This window comes from Entelurus aequoreus, linkage group LG19, assembly GCF_033978785.1.
Source record: "Entelurus aequoreus isolate RoL-2023_Sb linkage group LG19, RoL_Eaeq_v1.1, whole genome shotgun sequence".
Lineage (NCBI taxonomy): Eukaryota > Metazoa > Chordata > Actinopteri > Syngnathiformes > Syngnathidae > Entelurus > Entelurus aequoreus.
The window spans coordinates 3,846,144-3,869,884 of NC_084749.1; the positions used below are offsets into that span (position 1 = coordinate 3,846,144).

Here is a 23,741-nt window from a genome sequence, read left to right on the forward strand (position 1 = left end):
CAAAAACGACACAAATGCATTTTGTGATTATTAAAAAAAAATCAAACTAATCCCTGTAGTATCGACCATATACTGATACTATACTCTGTATTACTGTTGATATTTGTATGGATCCGCCCACCCCTGTTTACATTTAAGAGCTTTAGCTTAGCAGCTAGCTCTGCTTTGAGTATCCTCCTACGATGTGTAGTGTAGCATGTTTAGCTATTACTCGTCCTGCAGTGATAATAATAATTGTAAGAAACAGAGTTTGTTGCCACGGAGGCGAGGATTAGTGAATAAGAAGCTGCAATGTGGAGGGACATCAGGACGCTTGTTTGCTTGTCGCAGTCAAATTTGTGGGACACAGCTAGAATGTGTCATCAACATGCATTATCACGAGATGAAGATCGCATTAAAAGCTCTGTCGAATTGATATATCATTTATATTGTATAACGTCTCTATCACGCAACCCTAGTCTGAACCAGAGTACTGAACTACAAGCCTTGTCAATCTGAACCAAACTGGTGGAAACGTGGCTGTTGTTTTTCAAGCAGTTTTGTGGTCCTTCCTGTTCGACAGATGTCCCACACTAAACCCTACATCAGAAAGAAAGCGGTGCTCATCATGTACAAGGTCTTTCTCAAGTACCCCGAGTCCCTCCGCCCTGCCTTCCCCAGACTGAAGGAGAAACTTGAGGACCCAGATCCAGGTATCAGAGATAATCGCCACATAAACTCCAAAATAGTATGACTATTGGCACGCTTCATGTCCGCTGTAGGCGTGCAGTCAGCTGCGGTCAACGTCATCTGTGAGCTGGCCCGCAGGAATCCCAAGAACTACCTGTCTCTGGCACCGCTCTTCTTCAAGCTCATGACCTCCTCCACTAACAACTGGGTTCTTATTAAGATCATTAAGTTGGTGAGTCAACAAAACACACACACACACACACACACACACACACACACACACACACACACTGCCCCGATAGTCTAGGCTACCAGAGCAGCAACAACAACACACATGTTGATGACCTGCATTAAACAGTGGAACCCGTTTAAGTTGACATCCCTTAGATTGGCTGACTCAAATCCACATTAGCGGTTTTTGACATGACTGAAACCATTTACTTGTAATGTTAGACATGAGGTGACGATAGAGGATTTTTCAACCTATAGCAGACATGTTTTCCCTTCATATGTGCATACGTTTTATTTAGATTTGATTGATTCTTGTGTTGTCATATAATATTTAATACTCTTATCTAATCATATTTATTTATTTGGCTGTATGGCTACAATAACAATGAGAAAAGCACTCCCAGTTGTAGGGATGGTTACCGTTCACATTTGAACCGATACAATACGATTCCCGGTACCTGAAGTCGATACCAGTACTCAACAGTACCAATTTTTGGTACTTAGTGTGTGTTAATAATTATTGTTTTTGATAATATCTCATTTTTTATTGCAACGTTTTAAAACTGAGCTAATTATTATAACTGCTGTCCAGTTATGTCTTGTTTCAATATCACATTTCTGAATCTCATTTGCTAGTATGATGTTAAGTTGCAATTGCAAGTCCAAGACATTAGATGACAATAGTGTATAGTTTATGGTATGTTGGGCTGTTCATTCTTTGCTGTTTGTTGCGCCCTACAATGTGTTAGTACTGTAAATATTGTACTTATTACGCACCAGCTGTTTGATTGTAACGTGCATCTTAGTTGTAGTTTTAATTAACAAACTTGAAGGTGTTGACATTACCATGTAAAATGGCTAATCATTAGCATGTCAATAGCAAAGCCAAGCTAGCACATTTTTGGATAAAACGGAGCCTTACTTAAGTTATGTTTTTTTGAGTAAATTTCTTTGTTGGCATTGAAAATTGCAATATTACCTAGAGGTAGTTTGGCTGAGTCTGCTCTCAGTGCTGCTGGAGTGATTGCCAAATGCCAAAGTCAGAAGAGTGGCGTGACGTCACGCGCAACCCAGGTACTGAAACATGGCACCGTTGGATTTTACGTGATTCGGTGCCTGGAAGGACCAGCGGGATTCGGTCGGTGCCAAAAAAGTACCGGATTTGGTACCCATCTCTACTCAATAGTAAAGAATCCTTTGAAAAATTCTCCAATCCAGATGGTGATCCGGATAACCTCCAAACTTGAATCAATTGTTCCTTATCCAAAGTTATCCGTAACTTAATGAGTTATGTTGCTAACTAACCCAACAGATACACAACTTCTTGTCAGAGATAATAAAGCTTTCAGACATGCACAACTCTTCTTGTTGGTTGCTGTTGTAGAATGTAGGTTAATACTGCCATGCTTTTATTTTGGAAGATTGCTCGGCACTGAACAGGAAGTCACTGTGCAGTAGTTCTTGATAAGGATTTATCACGCCATACAGATACATTTGTGACCATCAAAAATAGCTCAGATAAGACATTTAAAAGAATGCTCCAATGGGGCGAGATTACTCGTACCGTGCTGTCGGTGGGTTAGGGTGAGCAAATCAAGCGCTCCATTTCTCCTGATCGGCTCATCTAAAACTTCCCCTTAGCTCAAAGTAAACAAACATGGCGACGATCATGTGGGACTTCTTTACTTTTTCTTAGGGAGACTTTTTGTGTGATATTTATGCCAAATGTTCTGGAAACATTCTGAGGAAGGTTAAAAAGATCAAGCTTCAACACATCAAACCTTATCAGCCACATAAAAGACCAGCATTATTACAACGGTGTTTGGAAAGCATGCGAAGATGCTTTCTGGCCCCAAAGCCAGTTGTGCACAAACTACAGTTACATTTAGATTTCATCAATATTCAACATGAATTGAAGTTATTGGTAGAGAAGCAGGAAGTTGTCAGTTTCAGCTTGAGAAAAAAGCAATAGATAATAGTTTCATTGCTCTTGTGGTGTCATGCTGCTTGGGGATGATGAAGCTAACAGAACTACGACACATGTCCACGTTACTTAAACAGCTTCCACTGTAACATTGTAGCATAACATTTTTTTCTTGAGGGTTTTATTTTGTTATTGCATATCATACATCATTTTTATGTAAAAAGACCAAAGTGTCGTGCCCATAAGTGATTCACTCTGTTTGAACAGTTTGGTGCGCTCACACCACTTGAGCCACGTTTGGGGAAGAAGTTGATCGAGCCTCTTACAAACCTGATTCACAGGTGAGATGAAATCTTCCTCTTTTTGCTGTGTAGGTCTCCAACGTCCACATGAACATACAATGATTATAATCCTTCTGTCTTCACCACTCTCTCTTGCAGTACCTCTGCCATGTCTTTGCTGTACGAGTGTGTAAACACGGTTATTGCAGGTCAGTACCCTGATTTGATTGACAATTTACAAAAGTATTTTTTTGAATTTATTTAGTTTATTAATATTTAATAGATTGATACACAAGAATTATCGTAATGATATTTTTACCGTCATGGTATTTATTTAAAATGAGGGATGTCAAATTTAAAGCATTAACTCTTGCGATTAATCGACAAACATTATTGCCTAAGTCATGTATAAACGCTTATTTTTTAAGCGTGCATGCATGCTCCTACCTGTAAGACGCCGACTGGTGTGCTTTATTTCACTTCAAAATTAACCCAGACGCTACTTTAGATAAAACTGTTAGAAAGTTTTAGAACTGTGACTATCTATTCATGTGAACTGTATTGATAGTTATTTATTTAGTCAGTTATTGTTGTTGTGTTAAAGATTGAAATAGGGAGTGAAAAATGGTGTTAGAAATGATGTCTAGACAGAAAAGGGGTTTGATTTATTATGCTCCACTTCTACCGACTCCTTTTCGGACGTGTTAGAATGTGAAACTGTGACCATTTCATGTAAACATTGTAACTAGAGGTGGGACTCTTTGGACACCTAACGATTCGATTACGATTAAAAATCGATTATTGATGCATCTTTAATTCATGTACTGTATTTTGATTCACGTTTACATTTTTTTTCCTTTCACTAAAAACGCGTTTGTCACTTGCAACTTTTAAAAACAGTGCATTTGTAATAAGGAACAGTTAAATTAATAAATTTGTTATGTTATATTAAATGTATGCAAAACTGGAGCATAAGTGCCTTAAAATAAAAAAGGTAGTCGGATCTCTAAGTGAGGTGGCTTGCTGCAGTCAGCCAAATGTTCCAACTGTCTGCTTTACTTTATTTACGATAAATAAATCCACTATTGACGTTTACTAATCGATTTTATAATTGTTCATGTTCGTATTGCGATGCATCTAAAACTCAATTAGTTCCCCCACCTCTAATAGTAACTGTATAAATGTTGGAAACATCACAATGTTATTTTCTTTTCATTCCTCATTTGTTTTTGTTTTTTTCTCTTTTTTAAAAATAAAAACATCCGAAATAAATACTTACATTATAATGCAATACAGGTCATATACTGCGATTAATCGTGATGAATCATGATTTAAAGTGTGTGGTTAATCATGATTAATCACGATTTAAAGTGTGTGATAAATTATGATTAATCACAATTTAAGTGTGTGATTAATCACAATTTAAGTGTGTGATTAATCTGATTAGAAATATGAATAGTTTCACAGCACTATTTAAAATACATTAGTGTGTGTGTGTTTACAATGCAAAAATAAGTGTGTGTTGTGAAATCAAGTGATCTTTTTAAATGTTTAGTCTGCTAATTGTGAATATTTGAAGGCGTATTTAATCAGTCAAATCCATAACAGCTCGTCTCTCTCTGCCATGTTTTGCAGTGTTGATTTCCTTGTCGTCTGGGATGCCCAATCACAGTGCTAGTATCCAGGTACGCTTCTTTGCTCGCCCTTTTCTTTGCCGCTTAAATAGTCATGCATGTTTTACTGCTTTTCTTTCTTTTTTGTCCTCCAGTCTGTCCTTTCAAAGCTGTCACAACATCTGTTCATGTTTGCATCGCCGCTTCACTTCTCATCAATTTGTCCTGTATTTGTTTACCTTAGAGGGGTGCAAATACAGCCGGCGTGGGAAGATGTACGCCGCGGTTAACAACTCCTCTGTTGTGCTCCTTCTCTTGCAGCTCTGTGTGCAGAAACTGCGAATCCTGATCGAAGACTCTGACCAGAACTGTGAGCCCTCTGTCAATGCCTGCAGTGTGTCATTTTCTCATTGTCTGCGTGTTTCTCACTCTGGACCACAGTCCACAGCTCTTTTTAGAGGATCCCTCAGTGCCCCAGACTCCGGATAACTCGAACCTCACTTTTTCACTCGCAGGGGGACTCACATCAACCCCTGAGAGAGTCATTATTCATTCATGAGGATGGGCATTTGGTTGAATGTACTTGATGTTCTGAACTCATGGAGAAGAATAATGCCATAGTGCAGGTAGCTGATAAATTGAATGTTATTCCTCGTTAGACAGCAGTTGAGACTGAGTCAACAGTGCCTCTGCTGGTTGCAACCAAGTGCTGCACTCTATTTTGCTTCAATGGCTTCAAGACTGGATTACTTAATTTGCCCATCGAATAGAAGGACTAGAGATCGACCGATTATCAGTGCTGATATTTGCCCTTTTGACGTACAGTACAGGCCAAAAGTTTGGACACACCTTCTAAATTCAATGTGTTTTCTTTGTTGTCATGACTATTTACATTGTAGATTGTCACATCAAAACTATGAATGAGCACATGTGGAGTTATGTACTTAACAAAAAAAGGTGAAATAACTGAAAACATGTTTTATATTCTAGTTTCTTCAAATGGGGCGGTATAGCTCGGTTGGTAGAGTGGCCGTGCCAGCAACTTAAGGGTTCCAGGTTCGATCCCCGCTTCCGCCATCCTAGTCACTGCCGTTGTGTCCTTGGGCAAGACACTTTACCCACCTGCTCCCAGTGCCACCCACACTGGTTTAAATGTAACTTAGATATTGGGTTTCACTATGTAAAGTGCTTTGAGTCACTAGAGAAAAGCGCTATATAAATATAATTCACTTCACTTCACTTCACTTCAAAATAGCCACCCTTTGCTCTGATTACTGCTTTGCACACTCTTGGCATTCTCTCCATGAGCTTCAAGAGGTAGTCACCTGAAAGGGTTTTCACTTCGCAGGTGTGATAGTTTTGATGTGACAATCTACAATGTAAATAGTCATGAAAATAAAGAAAAGGCATTGAAATGAGAAGGTGTGTCCAAACTTTTGGCCTGTACTGTATATCAGTATTTATTTATTTGAATTTAAACTACAGCAGTACTACATCAGCAGATACAATATACACACAGAAGATACTAGCAAAAATACATCTGGAAACTAGATTGTGGCAAAAAAGGGGTGTGAATCTTTGGGCACCTAACGATTTGATCCGATTACGATTCCTGGAGTGACAATTTGTTTCAAAATCGATTCTTGCATGGACATGGCTTAAAAACGTATTAAATAAAAAAATAAAAATCATCCATCCATCCATTTTCTACCGCTTGTCCCTTTCGGGGTCGCGGGGGGTGCTGGAGCCTTTATCAGCATATTTTTTCAATTAAAAAAAACTAAATAAGTATTTCTCTAAATTTGTTTTTTGAAGATGATGTAGTGATTTAGAATCACAATTTTGATATGAGTCCATTTTTTCCTGCACCCCTAGTAATAAGTATGAGCCCGTTTGCCCTGCATTATAAAAGTTCCTTTTTAAAAAAAAAAATAATAATTTTGATGTCTGACATGGCATTTATTAGAGTATTTGATTACTAATAATCACTATCGGTTTTGGCCATGAAAAAAAGATATCAGTCGATCTCTAATAAGAACACTTTTTTGTTCCATATTGGCAGGTTAGCATTTGTTGTTTGAAAAGAAGCCATTCGAGTTGTCTGGATCCCCTCCATGATTAGATAGTTGTTTCTAGAGTAGACTGTGAACATGTGAGGTGGGCTGCACCAGTTGGTCCAACTGGCACATTCAGCTTCATAGCAAAGACTACATACTTGCAAACGAAACTCAGAAGTACAAAAACAGTTGGTCCAAAGTAACTGCTGAGTTGTGTCATAACAAGACCTGTTTGAAGGCTTCTGTCTTGACCATTAGCATCCATGTTTGTCTCACCCCACTTTGAACAATGTAATTCAAGGAAGTTATAAACCACTTTGTAAGTTGGGTACCAGTCAACTAGCTTCAAGATGGTGCAAGAATTTGACCCAAGTGCCCAATTGGTCCAGCCTCCCGTCCTTTGGTGTGAATAGAGCAGCCTGTGCACCTTTAACTTCTCACTTATGCTCAAGCAATCTGTGTTCATGGAGAGTGCACATCTTGGCAGCAGGGACAGTGCAGTGTCATGATGAGTAATGGCAGTATTAGTACAGTAAAAACCCCTTTATTTGCAAACTTTTCGGTTTACGTACTTTTAGAGCTGTCTGCCTCGGGTCTCTGCCGTCGTCTCTTCTTGTTAAGCTTGCCGTTGTTGTGTTGTCTTGATAATGAAGAGTTATATTGGTTTGATGTGTATATATGTATATATATTTAATGTATAAGTATTTAATATTATTATTATTAAGGCTGTGGGGCTGTCGTGGTTGACAAGACTGCTATGTTGCGTGGACATCGGTGGCGGTGCCTCTGGAATGGCAGACTGGGCTGGTGGGTCCTCCTATTTAAAAAGGGGAACTTGAGGGTGTGTTCTAACTATGGTGGGATCACACTCCTTAGCCTTCTCGGTAAGGTCTATTCAGGTGTACTGGAAAGGAGGCAACGCCGGATAGTCAGACTTTGGATTCAGGAGGAGCAGTGTGGTTTTCGCCTTGGTTGTGGAACTGTGGACCAACTCTATACTCTCGGCAGGATCCTTGGGAGTTTGCCCAACCAGTCTACATGTGTTTTGTGGACTTGGAGAAGGCATTCGACTGTGTCTCTCGGGAAGTCTTGTGGAGAGTGTTCAGAAAGTATGGGGTATCAGACCCCCTGATGGTGGTCTGCTCCCTGTATGATCAGTGCCATAGCTCGGTTTGCAATGCCAGCAGTAAGTAGGACATGTTTCCAGTGAGGGTTGGACTATGCTCGGGCTGCCCTTTGTCACCCATTCTGTTTACAACTTTTATGGGCAGAATTTCTAGACGCAGTCAGGATTAAATCTCTGCTTTTTTGCGGACGATGTGGTCCTGCTGGCTTCATTTGACCTGGATCTTCAGCTCTCAACTGAGTGTGAAGGCACTGGGAGGAATATCAGCACTTCCAAGTCCATGGTTCTCACCTGGAAAAGAGTGGAGTGCCATCTCCGGGTTGGGGAGGAGATCCTGCCCCAAGTGGAGGAGTTCAAGTACCTCTTGTTCATGAGTGAGGGATCGAGTAGGTTGTGAGATCGACAGGCGGATCGATGCAGCATCTGCACTGATGCGGACCCCGTATCAGTATGTCATGGTGAAGAAAGAGCTAAACCAAAAGGCAAAGGTCTCAATTTACCTGTCGATCTACATCCCTATCCTCACTGGTGGTCATGAGCTTTGGGTTATGACCGAAAGGACATGATCACGGGTACAAGCGGCCCAAATGACTTTCCTCCGTCGGGTGGCGAGGCTCTCCTCATATTGTTTCTTATGAGGAACTCTGCTTCACTGTAGGAACTTTTCCATTTTTTAATGGAGGTTCCACTGTATATGGTTGAGCTCTCACAGTACGATTGGAGTGTCCCATTTAGACACAATTAGACAAAGCTACTTTGTCACAGTCTAAAGTAGTTTTGAAGAGCGCTGGTCGTCGCTGTAATGTATTCACTGCAGCCTCACTTTCAAGCCAAAGTCACCACCACACACACACTTATTGATTCTGAATTTGAGAGGCATTCATCTCTGCCTGGCAGAAAGAGCACCTTAATGTCGTGATTCAGCACCTTTCAGAAGTTAAGAAGTAAAAAAGGATACGACAGCGAAATGAAACTACAGGTCCAATGTGTGTTTTGTCCTGTGCCTACATCTTTGTGTCCTATCCATTGTCCTTGTGCTTTTCTCTTCTTTTCCTTTGTGTTATTTACACCTGACTTAATGTCATAATACTTGTACTTGCATGAAAGTATGTCAAATACTCCACAGCCAGATTGTGCAGTTCTTAAGTAAGTGACGCAAATAGGGATGCACGATAATTCTTTTCAAGCCGATACAGATAACTTCCTGCTTGTTAAACCCAATACCAATCATTTATTTAAAAATAATGTCATATTTTTTATGTTCACATTTAAAGGAGGACTGCACTTTTTCAAAATGTGCCTACCATTCACAATCCTTATGTAAGGATAAGGAGTGTTCTTTTGTATGCATTCTAACTCGTGAATTAACGCTAGCAAAAGTCAGCTAACAATGGAGGTATTGGGAGTCATTTCGTCATTGCATAAGGTTTCATGTGTTAAACACTGTTGTAGTGATGCTGGCATTTAAGATGACTGATAAGGTTTGATGTGTTAAACACTGGTAGTGATGCTGGCATTTCAGATGACTGATAAGGTTTGATGTGTTAAACACTGTTGTAGTGATGCTGGCATTTCAGATGGCTGATAAGGTGTAAGGGGTAAACACTGTGGTAGTGATGCTGGCATTTCAGATGGCTGATAAGGTTTAAGGGGTAAACACTGTGGTAGTGATGCTGGCATTTCAGATGACTGATAAGGTTTGATGTGTTAAACACTGTTGTAGTGATGCAGGCATTTCAGATGACTGATAAGGTTTGATGTGTTAAACACTGTTGTAGTGATGCTGGCATTTCAGATGGCTGATAAGGTTTAAGGGGTAAACACTGTGGTAGTGATGCTGGCATTTCAGATGGCTGATAAGGTTTAAGGGGTAAACACTGTGGTAGTGATGCTGGCATTTCAGATTACTGATAAGGTTTGATGTGTTAAACACTGTTGTAGTGATGCAGGTATTTCAGATTGCTGATAAGGTTTAAGGGGTAAACACTGTGGTAGTGATGCTGGCCAATAAGGTTAGATGTGTTAAAATCATTACAGTGATGCTGGCATTTCAGATGACTGATAATATTTGATGTGTTGAAGCAAAACTTTTTTACATTTCACACGGAATGTTTGCAAAAAGTCTTCCCACACGAAGGGGTTTCCTTCAGTTATTGGAGCTTTCATTTAATTTGATCAGTGTGACGTCCTAATTTCCTCATATCGTGCATCCCTAGAAGTAAATTATAGAATATTTTGAATTGACATAGGTAACTACCGTAAATGCTGCCAATTATTGCCTCGATTGAAGTGACCGCCAAGTCTCTAGTTATCTGAAGAAGCAAACAAGCACTGGAGTCTGTAATTAGGACCAGGTCCAAAACACATCGACATGAACAGCTGTGGCTGTGGGCAACCAACTTCCTGATGTAGTTTGGATGAACTCTACGAGTGAAATATCATTTGCTTTAAATAAGTGTGAGGGTCATGCGTTTGATGCACTGTTGTTCACAAATGACTCATCAGTGCTATTATTGCTGACTCCACAGTTTGCTCCTTACTGCTTTTACAACATTAGTTGTTCAATATATTTGTTAATAAATGACCATCTGGTCAAAGGGAGCTACATTTTCCTTTTAATTAACGCCCTGTTCTTTCTGCGGTTTTGGTGAGGAAACGCCTCTGGCTATAATTAGAGCATTTACGGTATCTATACGTAGCAACAGTCCTTGTCCTGGTTTTGAAGTACCACTCAGCCAGCGTGTGTGTGACTTATGTTCATTCAGTGAAGTACCTGGGCCTTTTGGCCATGTCCAAAATCCTGAAGACCCACCCCAAGTCGGTGCAGAGTCACAAGGACCTCATCCTCCAGTGTCTGGATGACAAGGATGAGTCAATCCGCCTGAGAGCTTTGGACCTCCTCTATGGCATGGTGTGTGACAGAACCTGGGAAAGCAGGTAAGTGGTCTCGCTCTTCTATCAGTGATGCCGTGTCTTCCACTTGCAGGTCTCCAAGAAGAACTTGATGGAGATTGTGAAGAAACTGATGCTCCACGTGGACAAAGCGGAGGGAACCACTTACAGGGATGAACTGCTTACCAAGATCATTGACATCTGCAGCCAGAGCAACTACCAGTACATCACTAACTTTGAATGGTTCGCTTCCCTTTTGTGTTTCACATCTCTCCTTTTTCCACCACTGAGGGCCACAGACTGACTAATCAAAGGATGCAGAGGCCACGCATTCAATGCATTTTCTTTATTTCCATGACTATCACATCAAAACTATGAATGAACACATGTGGAGTTATGTATTTAACACAAAAATAACTGAAAACATGTTTTATATTCTAGTTTCTTCAAAATAGCCACCCTTTGCTCTGATTACTGCTTTGCACACTCTTGGCATTTTCTCCATGAGCTTCAAGATGAAAGGGTTTTCACTTCACAGGTGTCCTAGTTTTGATGTGACAATCTACAATGTAAATAGTCGTGAAAATAAAGAAAACTCATTGAAATGAGAAGGTTTGTTTCAACTTTTGGCCTGTAATGTGTGTGTATATACATATATATATATATATAACTTTATTATGCGTACAGGTATCATTTGTCAAGTAACAAAGTATTTAATGATGAGGTGTAAACCTGCAAAATTAGCCAAAAAGCTAGCATGCTAATATTAGAATGAACAATTGTGCTGCGCGTCGTTAAAAAATTAGCTACAGGCTGCAAATGGCCCCCCGGGCCGCACTTTAGACATCCCCGTTTTTTACATGACTTTATGATGCTTGTTGTTTTGAACAGGTACATCAGTATCCTGGTAGAGCTGACGAGATTAGAGGGCACGAGGCACGGTCACCTCATCGCCTCTCAGATGCTTGATGTTGCTATTCGGGTGAAAGCCATCCGAGTGTTCGCTGTAGCCCAGATGGCTACCCTGCTGGACAACGCCCACCTGTTGACTGGCAACATGCAGAGGAACGGCATCTGTGAAGTTTTGTACGCAGCGGCCTGGATCTGCGGCGAGTTCTCGGAGTATGTTTGTTACTACTTGTCATTTGAGTCTCTTTTTTTTTGCTGTCCATTTCTGAGCAGCAAACCTTGCCAGAGTGAAAAGAACTTAAAATTAGGCAATAATATCCATTTGGCCCCCTCATCTTTAGGCATCTGGAGAACCCGTTGCAGACACTGGAGGCCATGCTGCGGCCAAAGGTGGCCACCCTGCCGGGCCATATCCAGGCTGTGTACGTGCAGAACGCTGCCAAGCTGTTTGCCACCGTGCTGAAGAGCCAAGAGGGCAACACCGACAGCACGACTGCACAGGAAACCATCCAGCTGATGATCGACCGACTGCCGCTTTTTGTCCAAAGCGCCAACCTGGAGGTGCAAGAGAGGGTAAGATGCAGCAAGGACCTCTCTAGCATTTAAGAAGACATATTGTGCCATATTCAAACAGTTCTTAATAACATGTCTCTAGCATTTAAGAAGACATATGCCATATTCAAACAGTTCTTAATAACATGTCTCTAGCATTTAAGAAGACATATTATGCCATATTCAAACAGTTCTTAATAACATGTCTCTAGCATTTAAGAAGACATATTATGCAATATTCAAACAGTTCTTAATAACATGTCTCTAGCATTTAAGAAGACATATTATGCCATATTCAAACAGTTCTTAATAACATGTCTCTAGCATTTAAGAAGACATATTATGCCATATTCAAACAGTTCTTAATAACATGTCTCTAGCATTTAAGAAGACATATGCCATATTCAAACAGTTCTTAATAACATGTCTCTAGCATTTAAGAAGACATATTATGCCATATTCAAACAGTTCTTAATAACATGTCTCTAGCATTTAAGGAGACATATTATGCCATATTCAAACAGTTCTTAATAACATGTCTCTAGCATTTAAGAAGACATATTATGCCATATTCAAACAGTTCTTAATAACATGTCTCTAGCATTTAAGAAGACATATTATGCAATATTCAAACAGTTCTTAATAACATGTCTCTAGCATTTAAGAAGACATATGCCATATTCAAACAGTTCTTAATAACATGTCTCTAGCATTTAAGAAGACATATTATGCAATATTCAAACAGTTCTTAATAACATGTCTCTAGCATTTAAGAAGACATATTATGCAATATTCAAACAGTTCTTAATAACATGTCTCTAGCATTTAAGAAGACATATTATGCAATATTCAAACAGTTCTTAATAACATGTCTCTAGCATTTAAGAAGACATATTATGCAATATTCAAACAGTTCTTAATAACATGTCTCTAGCATTTAAGGAGACATATTATGCAATATTCAAACAGTTCTTAATAACATGTCTCTAGCATTTAAGAAGACATATTATGCCATATTCAAACAGTTCTTAATAACATGTCTCTAGCATTTAAGAAGACATATGCCATATTCAAACAGTTCTTAATAACATGTCTCTAGCATTTAAGAAGACATATTATGCCATATTCAAACAGTTCTTAATAACATGTCTCTAGCATTTAAGAAGACATATTATGCAATATTCAAACAGTTCTTAATAACATGTCTCTAGCATTTAAGAAGACATATGCCATATTCAAACAGTTCTTAATAACATGTCTCTAGCATTTAAGAAGACATATTATGCAATATTCAAACAGTTCTTAATAACATGTCTCTAGCATTTAAGAAGACATATTATGCAATATTCAAACAGTTCTTAATAACATGTCTCTAGCATTTAAGAAGACATATTATGCAATATTCAAACAGTTCTTAATAACATGTCTCTAGCATTTAAGGAGACATATTATGCAATATTCAAACAGTTCTTAATAACATGTCTCTAGCATTTAAGGAGACATATTATGCCATATTCAAACAGTTCTTAATAACATGTCTCTAGCATTTAAGAAGACATATGCCATATTCAAACAGTTCTTAATAACATGTCTCTAGCATTTAAGAAGACATATTATGCCATATTCAAACAGTTCTTAATAACATGTCTCTAGCATTTAAGGAGACATATTATGCCATATTCAAACAGTTCTTAATAACATGTCTCTAGCATTTAAGAAGACATATTATGCCATATTCAAACAGTTCTTAATAACATGTCTCTAGCATTTAAGAAGACATATGCCATATTCAAACAGTTCTTAATAACATGTCTCTAGCATTTAAGAAGACATATGCCATATTCAAACAGTTCTTAATAACATGTCTCTAGCATTTAAGAAGACATATTATGCCATATTCAAACAGTTCTTAATAACATGTCTCTAGCATTTAAGAAGACATATTATGCCATATTCAAACAGTTCTTAATAACATGTCTCTAGCATTTAAGGAGACATATTATGCAATATTCAAACAGTTCTTAATAACTGAGGGAACTCTCCTGAAGGAATCAATAAAGTACTATCTATCTATCTAACATGTCTCTAGGGATCAATAAGGAATTCAGTAGTTTTCATTCTCATACAATTTTTGAAAAAGTCGTATTTTTATACCATGGTTGCACGTGATGTCGTGTCCAGTTATAGATTCGGCATCGGTTCAAGCACTTGGCGGGCAAACAGGCATGTTTGTAGCGGACTACTTCTAAGTAGTGTTGCAATTTTCTATGCCAACAAAGCAAGCATGCCCAATGGAAAGTGCTTGAAAGTAAGTCATAATACATTAGTACGATGCTAATTTGTATATGCCATATATGTATGCTACTAATTAGCATTTGCGATTAGGGATTTGTGCCAAATCCCACTGGTCACACAATTCATGTAAAGTCTAACGGTGCCTTGTTATGGGTTGCCTGTGACGTCACACCTGGTTGCCAACTCAGCCGGTTCTTCGCATTTCGGCACTTGGCGATCACTCCGGCAGCACTGAGAGCTAGGGATGATGTTTGATAAGAAATTATCGAGTTCGAGCCTATTATCGAATCCTCTTATCGAACCGATTCCTTATCGATTCTCTTATGGAGTCCAGATAGGTTGTTGTATATGGAAAAAAACACAATATTTGGTTTAACAAATGACTTCACATTCTCTACTGCTCGCTACTATAGTATTACCATATCTGAGTTATTGTGCAGAAATGTGGGGAAATAACTACAAATGTGCGCTACATTCGTTAACCGTGTTACAAAAAAATGTAATTAGATTGATACATAATGTTGGATATAGAGAACATACAGACACTTTTTTTATTGAGTCAAAAATATTAAAGTTCGATGATTTGGTAAAATTGCAAACAGCTAAAATGATGTGGAATGAAATGATGGAATGGATGAAGTAAAGAAGTTAAACATTGTACTGATATGATCCAGCTTAAGAGGTTGTTCAAATGAATAGTGCTTACAAAGTACAAAGAAGAATTATCGAAAATAAGATATTATTCATCTCAGTATATTAATAATGACTGAATTAATTAATTACATATTACAAAACTGTTGTATATACTAATTGACAGATATTTTATTATAAAAAGGTCAGTAAATGATGTATATATTTGTATGAAGTGGGAAAGGGGAAGGATTAAATAAGCTTTACTTCTTCCTACTCCTGTAAAGTGAAATGATATGAAAGTGTGATGTATTATGATGTGGTCGGATCATATTTTGTTTAGTTATGTTTAGTTTTGGACTTCCTTAGTTGTTTTGTGCACTTCGGGGGTTTGTTTTAGTCACCATGGTTATTTATGATTTTCACCTGCCTTGTACGCGCACCTGTTGCTCATCAGAGACTATTTAAGCCTGCCTTTTCCGCTCACTCGTCGTGGCTTCATTGTTTGCATTTGCAACAGTTACGTTGGCATTCTGCTTTTCCAGCTCATAATTCCTGTGCTAAAGTTACCTTAGCTTCTAGTATTCCTGTGCTAAAGTTACCTTAGCTTCTAGTATTCCTGTGCTAAGTAAGTTTTTGCTTTAGCTTCTCGTGCGAACGGCACACTTTCCTTTTGTTTCGTTCCTGTCTGTTGTAATGTGTATGATTGATGAGAAATAAATCATCTCCTACCTGCACGCTTTCGTCCGGAGCCGTCAGTTTTGCGTCCCGGGAACGTACCGCAGCACGCTGCACCCCACCGTGACAAATGACTGAACTACGTGACGTCACTTCTTGTGATGTCACACGGGGCATTTCTTGTCGGGACGGGATTCGTTCCAAGTGATTCGAATAAAGAACCAACTCTTTTTCTTTACTATAGTGGTCTCGATAACGGGTACCGGTTCTCAAAAAGGGATTCGAGTCCGAGGACTCGGTTCTTTTCTTATCGAACAACCGGGAAAACCGGTTTCGAGTATCATCCCTACTGAGAGCGGACTCAGCCAAACTACCTCTAGGTAATGTTGCAATTTTCAATGCCAACAAAGAAACTGACTCAAAAAACGCTCCAACGTATTTCAAGTAAGAGTCCACATTTCCAAGAATGCGCTAGCTTTATGCTTAGTTTAGTTTATTAAGGATCCCCATTAGTCTACACTGCAGTGGAGACTATTCTTCCTGGGGTCCAGGCAAAAAACATCACACAATCACAAAACAAAAGATTAAAATGCAGTACAACATGATCAAATAATAAAATGTTGTAATACAAAAATAGCAACAACAAATATGCATAATATACATTGGCTTTGCTATTGACATGCTACTGATCAGCATTAGCGAGTTTACATGGAGATTTCAACACCTGCAACTTTGTCTGAGATGCACATTAAAATCAAACAGCTGGTGCGTCATAAGTGCAATACGTACTGTATAGACACTTTTTAGGGCGCAACAAAAGACTAGATTCAGCAGCGACTGAACTGGTTAGCCAACACGCCATAAACTTTACACTACTGCCACATACAGTAACTTCTTGGACTTGCACCTGTGATTGCAACTTGATGTCATACTTGCAAATGACAAATGTGATACTAAAACACGATACAACAACTGAACAGCAGTTATCATAATCAGCTCATTTTTAAATGTTGGAATAGAAAAATGTATTTCACTATCAAAAACAATTACTATTTATTAGTACCAAAAATTGCTACTGTTGAGTACCGGTATCGATTCCCAGTTATTGGGATTTAGTATTGTATCGGTTCAAATGTGAACAGTACCCATCCCTATTTGCGATTTTACATGGTGATTTCAACATTCCCAAATGTAAATATACCCCAATTACCCAAGTCCTGGCCACTGCTTAATGAAAGACAATTTATGTTGACACAGGCAGCTACCATAAAAAAATATTGCCTGTAATTTCACACTTGATGAAATATGCATATACTGTACATCGGATCCTGCTTAAGTCCATCCCCTTTATGTTGACGTGTTTGTATTATTGCCATCATCAACAAGCATGAGCGACATAACTACTGGCTCGTTCCACCACATTAAAACTTGCACACAGTGACTTCCTGTTCAGTGCAAGGTAAGCTTCAAAACAAAAGCATGGCAGTCATAGGATTGGATTGAACCGCTATTTTTTGTTAGCCACCAGAAGAAAGAAATGTCAAATTACTGCAGGCGCTCTGATAGGTAAGGGGATAAAATATCATATGAAAACACAAGAATATAAATGAAAATATGCACAAATAGGGGAAAACTATGTCAACGAGCACAATCCTTTATGATGACTCATTCACATTTTGTCCCTGGACAAGCAATAGATATTTACGGTTTTGATTATTTCGAAGTGAGTCAGCCATTCTGAGGGGTGTCGACATAAACGGGTTCCAAGTCAGTTTTTGAAATGTCCTATGTTTGCTTTGCACCAGACCTGGGCAAATTAAGGCCTGGGGGCCACATGCGGCCCTTTGAGCTTTTCAATCCGGCCCGCCGGTCATTCCCAAATCATTTATTTAGATGTTTAAGATGTAAAGTGTAGCTGCCATTATGATGTGCACTCATGTTTTATAATGACCGTAAGTTGTTTCGTGATGTGTAATGTCTATTGTTTAAATGTACGGCAGTGAAAATGAATTTCCCCAACGGGGACCAATAAATCTAAATCTAAATCTATACAAAGTATTTCAATGTTTGGACTCTGCGCTTTTGCATGATATACTAGTTACTATGGTCTTCTAATTAGTTACTATGGTCATGTAATTAGTTACTATGGTAATGTAAGTCACAGCAGCTCAGACGAGGCACCAAGCAGTGTTTCCACAGAGTGTTTCCAGAGCCTGAAATGTGGGTGTCAGGGACAGACGCGGAAGGAGATTTTTACAGCAAAGTTCTAAAGCTTAGTGATATATCACATATATCAGATTGTAGGTGTTTTTTTTTTTTTTACCCTTCACGTTCATATTTTACTGTGTTTGTTGCATTTTTTTTGCGTTTTGCTTGATTGTAAAATATGTGGATGGAGAGTGGGTGTGACGTTCATATGTTGTCAATGTTCAGTGTTTTATCCTTCATAGTTAATATTGTAACATTCTTTATTTTCATGTACATTCTGGGTGTCTCATTCAGTAAAAAAACTTAAAATTCCATTCTGTTTGTTAAGGCGATCTGTCGTAACGTTTTTAGCATTCAATCAGACATTATTGTGAGGTTTTGTATTAGTGTTCCTAAAAATAGATTTACCGGCTCCCAGACACATTTTTTTTCCTCTAAATTTGACCCCCGAGTCAAAATAATTGCCCAGACCTGGTTTGGATGGACTAAAGTTGAGAAGAAAAGTATGTATTCTTCACCCTCCAGGCGTCCTGCATCCTGCAGCTAGTGAAATACATCCAGAAGCTGCAGCAGAAAGATGTGGCGGTGGCGGAGGAAGTGATTGCACTGTTTGCCGGAGAACTCAACCCTGTGGCCCCCAAGGCGCAGAAGAAAGTGCCTGTCCCTGAAGGGTGAGCACAAAATATGCAAACATTTGTCTGTTGTTGTACGATAATAGGACTGAACGTGTGTGCGCAGTCTGGACTTGGATACCTGGATCAACGAGCCTCCCTCGGAGAGCGAGTCTGAGGACGAGCAGCCCAAGGCTATTTTTGCCAAGGAGGAGCCCAAACATTCCCGCCCCAGACACACAGAGGTGGACGAGAAGGAGCTGGCGAGGGTAGGTTCATTAACAAATCACATTTTCATATTTGCTTTATATACTTTTTTGTCTTCTAAGTTTCTTGGAGGAAACGTATTTCATTGTCCGCCACGGTGGTGAGGATTAGCATCTCAGAAGTGTCTTTGCTCTGTGGAAACATTGCAACATGGTCAGCTAAACAGACTCGCTAAGTCCACAGTGAATTTACTGAGCAATTTGTCAAAGTGGAACATTACAAAAAGGATGCCATTGTAAGTTAATAGTACTAAACCAGGCCGTCGTAGAAGTTTTAACATATTAGCTAATGACGCTATCTTGAGTACATTACGATAACAGGTACAAATATGCATAAAAACACTCCTACAGACGTCACACATGGGACGGTTTAGTAAGTATGAATTGTTTTAGTTGCATTGTAAAACTTACAATGATGAATGAAGAAACCATACGAGGAGAAACGCTATGGACGGCTAGAAGACAGAATGTCTTGGTGATAGTGGCCGCACGTGACGTGACATTAATGGTGGATTGTGGGGCGGGCGCTATCCGCCAGTATGTTTGGACATCACTGGGTCTATATTTTATTTGTATTTTTCTTTATTTTATTTCATATTCCTTCTTTTGGAAAACAATTAAATGTGCAAGTTTGTAAATACGCGATCATTTGGTGAAAAACATTGTGATTGAATCTGGTGGAAAAAACGGGCACCATGGCGTTATTTAGGGGCCACACTATGTCAACCTTTGAGTGAATATACTGATAATATAGGAGGTATCCAGAGTATTGACATCCCCAATGATCACCCCTCCTTTACTTTGAAGCTAGTGGTTAGCGTCGTGTGTAGCATGCTTAGTCTTTCCTTTTCGTCTACTTTCCAGTGATAATGGTACTTGGAAGAAACTTAGTACATTTTTCACCATGGTGGTGAGGATTAGCATCTCAGAAGCATCTTTGCACTGTGGATTCAGTGCAACTTACTGTCAAATTGGAGCCGGTGTTCTGGCAAGACATGGAATTCATGCAACTCCTGCATGTGTGCAACAAGGACTATGGGGAAAAAGGAATATGTGAATGTATTTGTGTCTACCTGATCGGGATTGTAATAAGTGATGAAGATTTGTATTTCAAATCTGTTCTCATATTGCTAGAATATATAACTATTTTGCTATTTTGACCCAACAGAGGAGAGAAGCCAGGAAACAGGAGCAAGCCAACAACCCTTTTTACATCAAGGCCTCCCCTTCCTCTCAGAAGGTATACCCACACTCACCTGTGATGTTGTACCATGACTCAGTGGTCCATCTGCTCTCTCAGGTGTACCAGGACACGCCCGGAGTGGAGCACATCCCAGTCGTTCAAATTGATCTGACGGTGCCTCTCAAAGTACCAGGTGGGCAGTCCATCTCGTCACGCAATAGCCAGGTGAGGATGGCTGATCACCTGTCTCGTCCCCCGCAGGCCTGCCCATGTCCGACCAGTACGTCAAGCTGGAGGAGGAGCGTCGGCAGAAGGAGAGAGCCGAGAAGAAGAAGGAGAAGAAAAAGAGGAAAGAGAAGCGCAGCGGCCGAGGGAAGAAGCACGACTCGGGCCCCGAGAGCGAGGAGGACATCACACCTGCGCACATGGTGGACATCGTTACGGAGGAGATGCCAGAGGTACAGGCTCCAGATCCTTCTTTGTGTCATCAAGCTCTTAGGGCAGTTCTTCTCAAATAGTGCCATGTGACCCTGGGAAGAAACATGCTTGATCAGTATCATGTTTCCAACACCACTACACAATTGGAGCCATTAATCCTGACTTCCTCATTTGGATTACAAATGTATTCATTTTGTTGTATATATTGAGCTTCTGAGTTAGTTTTCTTATTACTGTGTATTTATACTAGCATTTCTGCTCATTGTAATCATTTCAACCTAAATGTGATGCCTTTTGATACTTGGTGCCGTTTTAAAAGTATGCTAATTTGTCCTATGTTGGCATGCTAACATGATTTTATACTAGAATTTTAGCTAATTTCATATGTCGAAACGCAAAAATATTTGGATTTTGATACTTGGCGTCATCCTGCAAATATTCTGGTTTTATGTTTACATGTTACTGTTAGCATGCAAACATTTTCTGCTAGCAGTTTAGCTGATGATTTGTTTGAACCTAAAAATCTTGGGTTTTGATACTTGGTGTCATCTTGTAAGTATGTTAGTTGTTCCCTTATTAGCATGCTAATGTTAGCATGTTATCCACTGGGGAGAGTTTTTCCTTGCCCGTATGTGGGCTCTGTACCGAGGATGTCGTTGTGGCTTGTGCAGCCCTTTGAGACACTTGTGATTTAGGGCTATATAAATAAACATTGATTGATTGATTGATATTATGCTAACATAAAAACACTATTTTTTCTTTGGGTCTTCCAATAACTTTGGCATTCACAGCAAACATTTTTCTTTATCAAATAGTTCAAGTCGGTCAAAATGTTTTATACAGTTTCGATGATTACAGTTTTTTTTTTACTTCAGGCAAATTGATGCACTTCAAATATGTTCTGTTATAAAATAAAACACAATGTTAATAAGGTTATTCTTTGTTGTAAGATGATTTATATTCATTTCTTTTTTGTTTTCTTTAATGTTAATAAGGATACAATGTTCTGCAGAGGTGGACTTATAACAATTTTATAGACAAATGTTACTATTTATAGACATAGCCGTGACAGGAAAATAATTGAAAAGCACTAAGTTTAGGCAAAATAGTGTGCAATACTTAGTAGCAACCAGCAGAGGCTAGTTGCCTAGTTGCGATGCGACGTTAGACTACATCAGGGGTCACCAACGCGGTGCCTGCGGGCAGCAGGTAGCCCGCAAGGACCAGATGAGTAGCCCGCTGGCCTGTTCTAAAAATAGCTCAAAGAGCAGCACTTACCAGTGAGCTGCCTCTATTTTTTAAATTGTATTTATTTACTAGCAGGCTGGTCTCACTTTGCCCGACATTTTTAATTCTAAGAGAGACAAAATCAATCAATCAATCAATGTTTATTTATATAGCCCTAAATCACAAGTGTCTCAAAGGGCATAGAATTTGAAAATCCAAGAAAATATTTTAAAGACTTGGTCTTCACTTGTTTGAATAAATTCATGAATTGTTTTACTTTGCTTCTTATAACTTTCAGAAAGACAATTTTAGAGAAAAAATACAACCTTAAAAATGATTTTAGGATTTTTAAACACATATACCTTTTTACCTTTTAAATTCCTTCCTCTTCTTTCCTGACAATTTAAATCAATGTTCAAGTAAATTAATTTTTTTTATTGTAAAGAATAATAAATACATTTTAATTTAATTCTTCATTTTAGCTTCTGTTTTTTCGACGAAGAATATTTGTGAAATATTTCAAGTAAATTAATTTTTTTTATTGTAAAGAATAATAAATACATTTTAATTTAATTCTTCATTTTAGCTTCTGTTTTTTCGACGAAGAATATTTGTGAAATATTTCTTCAAACTTATGATTAAAATTCAAAAAAATTATTCTGGCAAATCTAGAAAATCTGTAGAATCAAATTTAAATCTTATTTCAAAGTCTTTTGAATTTATTTTAAAAATTTTGTTCTGGAAAATCTAGAAGAAATAATGATTTGTCTTTGTTAGAAATATAGCTTGGTCCAATTTGTTTTATATTCTAACAAAGTGTAGATTGGATTTTAACATATTTAAAACATGTCATCAAAATTCTAAAATTAATCTTAATCAGGAAAAATTACTAATGATGTTCCATAAATTATTTTTTTAATTTTTTCAAAAATATTTGAATTAGCTAGTTTTTCTCTTCTTTTTTTCGGTTGAATTTTGAATTTTAAAGAGTCGAAATTGAAGATAAACTATGTTTCAAAATTTAATTGTAATTTTTTTGGTGTTTTCTCCTCTTTTAAACCATTCAATTAAGTGTAAATATAATTAATTATTAATAATAACAGAGTTAAAGGTAAATTGAGCAAATTGGCTATTTCTGGCAATTTATTGAAGTGTGTATCAAACTGGTAGCCCTTCGCATTAATCACTACCCAAGAAGTAGCTCTTGCTTTCAAAAAGGTTGGTGACCCCTGGACTACATCCATGCAGGTCTTCACTTTTTTGTAACTTTTCCGGAAAGTATTAATCTGCTCTATACGTACACCTGCATGGAAAAAGGATTTCAGTACATTCAGAGAGAGCGATTGCACCGTTGTTTTTGTATACTACTTGCATGTTCGAGGACAAATCAGCTGACTTGTTTCATCAGATGTTATTGATTGGTCTTTCTCCAGAATGCCTTACCCAGTGATGATGATGACAAAGACCCTAATGACCCTCACAAAGCCCTGGACATTGACCTGGACAAGTGAGTCAACATTATCTTCTTCTTACAGTGGAACCCGCTTATGTCGACAGCCAGTCTGCGTCAACCAACTCCTTAGTCCTGGTACGATGTGTTGGTTTTACTACAAACCCCGTTTCCATATGAGTTGGGAAATTGTGTTCGATGTAAATATAAACGGAATACAATGATTTGCAAATCCTTTTCAAGCCATATTCAGTTGAATATGCTACAAAGACAACATATTTGATGTTCAAACTCATAAACTTTATTTTTTTTTGCAAATAATAATTAACTTAGAATGTCATGGCTGCAACACGTGACAAAGTAGTTGGGAAAGGGCATGTTCACCACTGTGTTACATGGCCTTTCCTTTTAACAACACTCAGTAAACGATTGGGAACTGAGGAAACTAATTGTTGAAGCTTTGAAAGTGGAATACTTTCCCATTCTTGTTTTATGTAGAGC

General features: G+C 38.5%; 1 protein-coding gene across 5 annotated transcripts in view; it reads left to right on the forward strand.

Moving 5' to 3' along the window:
* The window catches only part of ap3d1 (adaptor related protein complex 3 subunit delta 1), a 67,400-nt gene that overhangs the window by 15,668 nt on the left and 27,991 nt on the right, over positions 1 to 23,741 (forward strand). For all 5 annotated transcript variants that reach the window (XM_062027687.1, XM_062027682.1, XM_062027683.1 and 2 more), the window contains exons 6-21: positions 563 to 692; positions 762 to 901; positions 3,092 to 3,165; positions 3,265 to 3,314; positions 4,741 to 4,790; positions 5,040 to 5,088; positions 10,667 to 10,812; positions 10,888 to 11,036; positions 11,685 to 11,915; positions 12,044 to 12,275; positions 18,591 to 18,736; positions 18,804 to 18,945; positions 20,111 to 20,182; positions 20,243 to 20,318; positions 20,387 to 20,583; positions 23,224 to 23,297. In XM_062027687.1, coding sequence (XP_061883671.1) covers positions 563 to 692; positions 762 to 901; positions 3,092 to 3,165; positions 3,265 to 3,314; positions 4,741 to 4,790; positions 5,040 to 5,088; positions 10,667 to 10,812; positions 10,888 to 11,036; positions 11,685 to 11,915; positions 12,044 to 12,275; positions 18,591 to 18,736; positions 18,804 to 18,945; positions 20,111 to 20,182; positions 20,243 to 20,318; positions 20,387 to 20,583; positions 23,224 to 23,297 — 1,958 coding nt within the window. The remainder of the gene's footprint in view (positions 1 to 562; positions 693 to 761; positions 902 to 3,091; positions 3,166 to 3,264; positions 3,315 to 4,740; positions 4,791 to 5,039; positions 5,089 to 10,666; positions 10,813 to 10,887; positions 11,037 to 11,684; positions 11,916 to 12,043; positions 12,276 to 18,590; positions 18,737 to 18,803; positions 18,946 to 20,110; positions 20,183 to 20,242; positions 20,319 to 20,386; positions 20,584 to 23,223; positions 23,298 to 23,741) is intronic.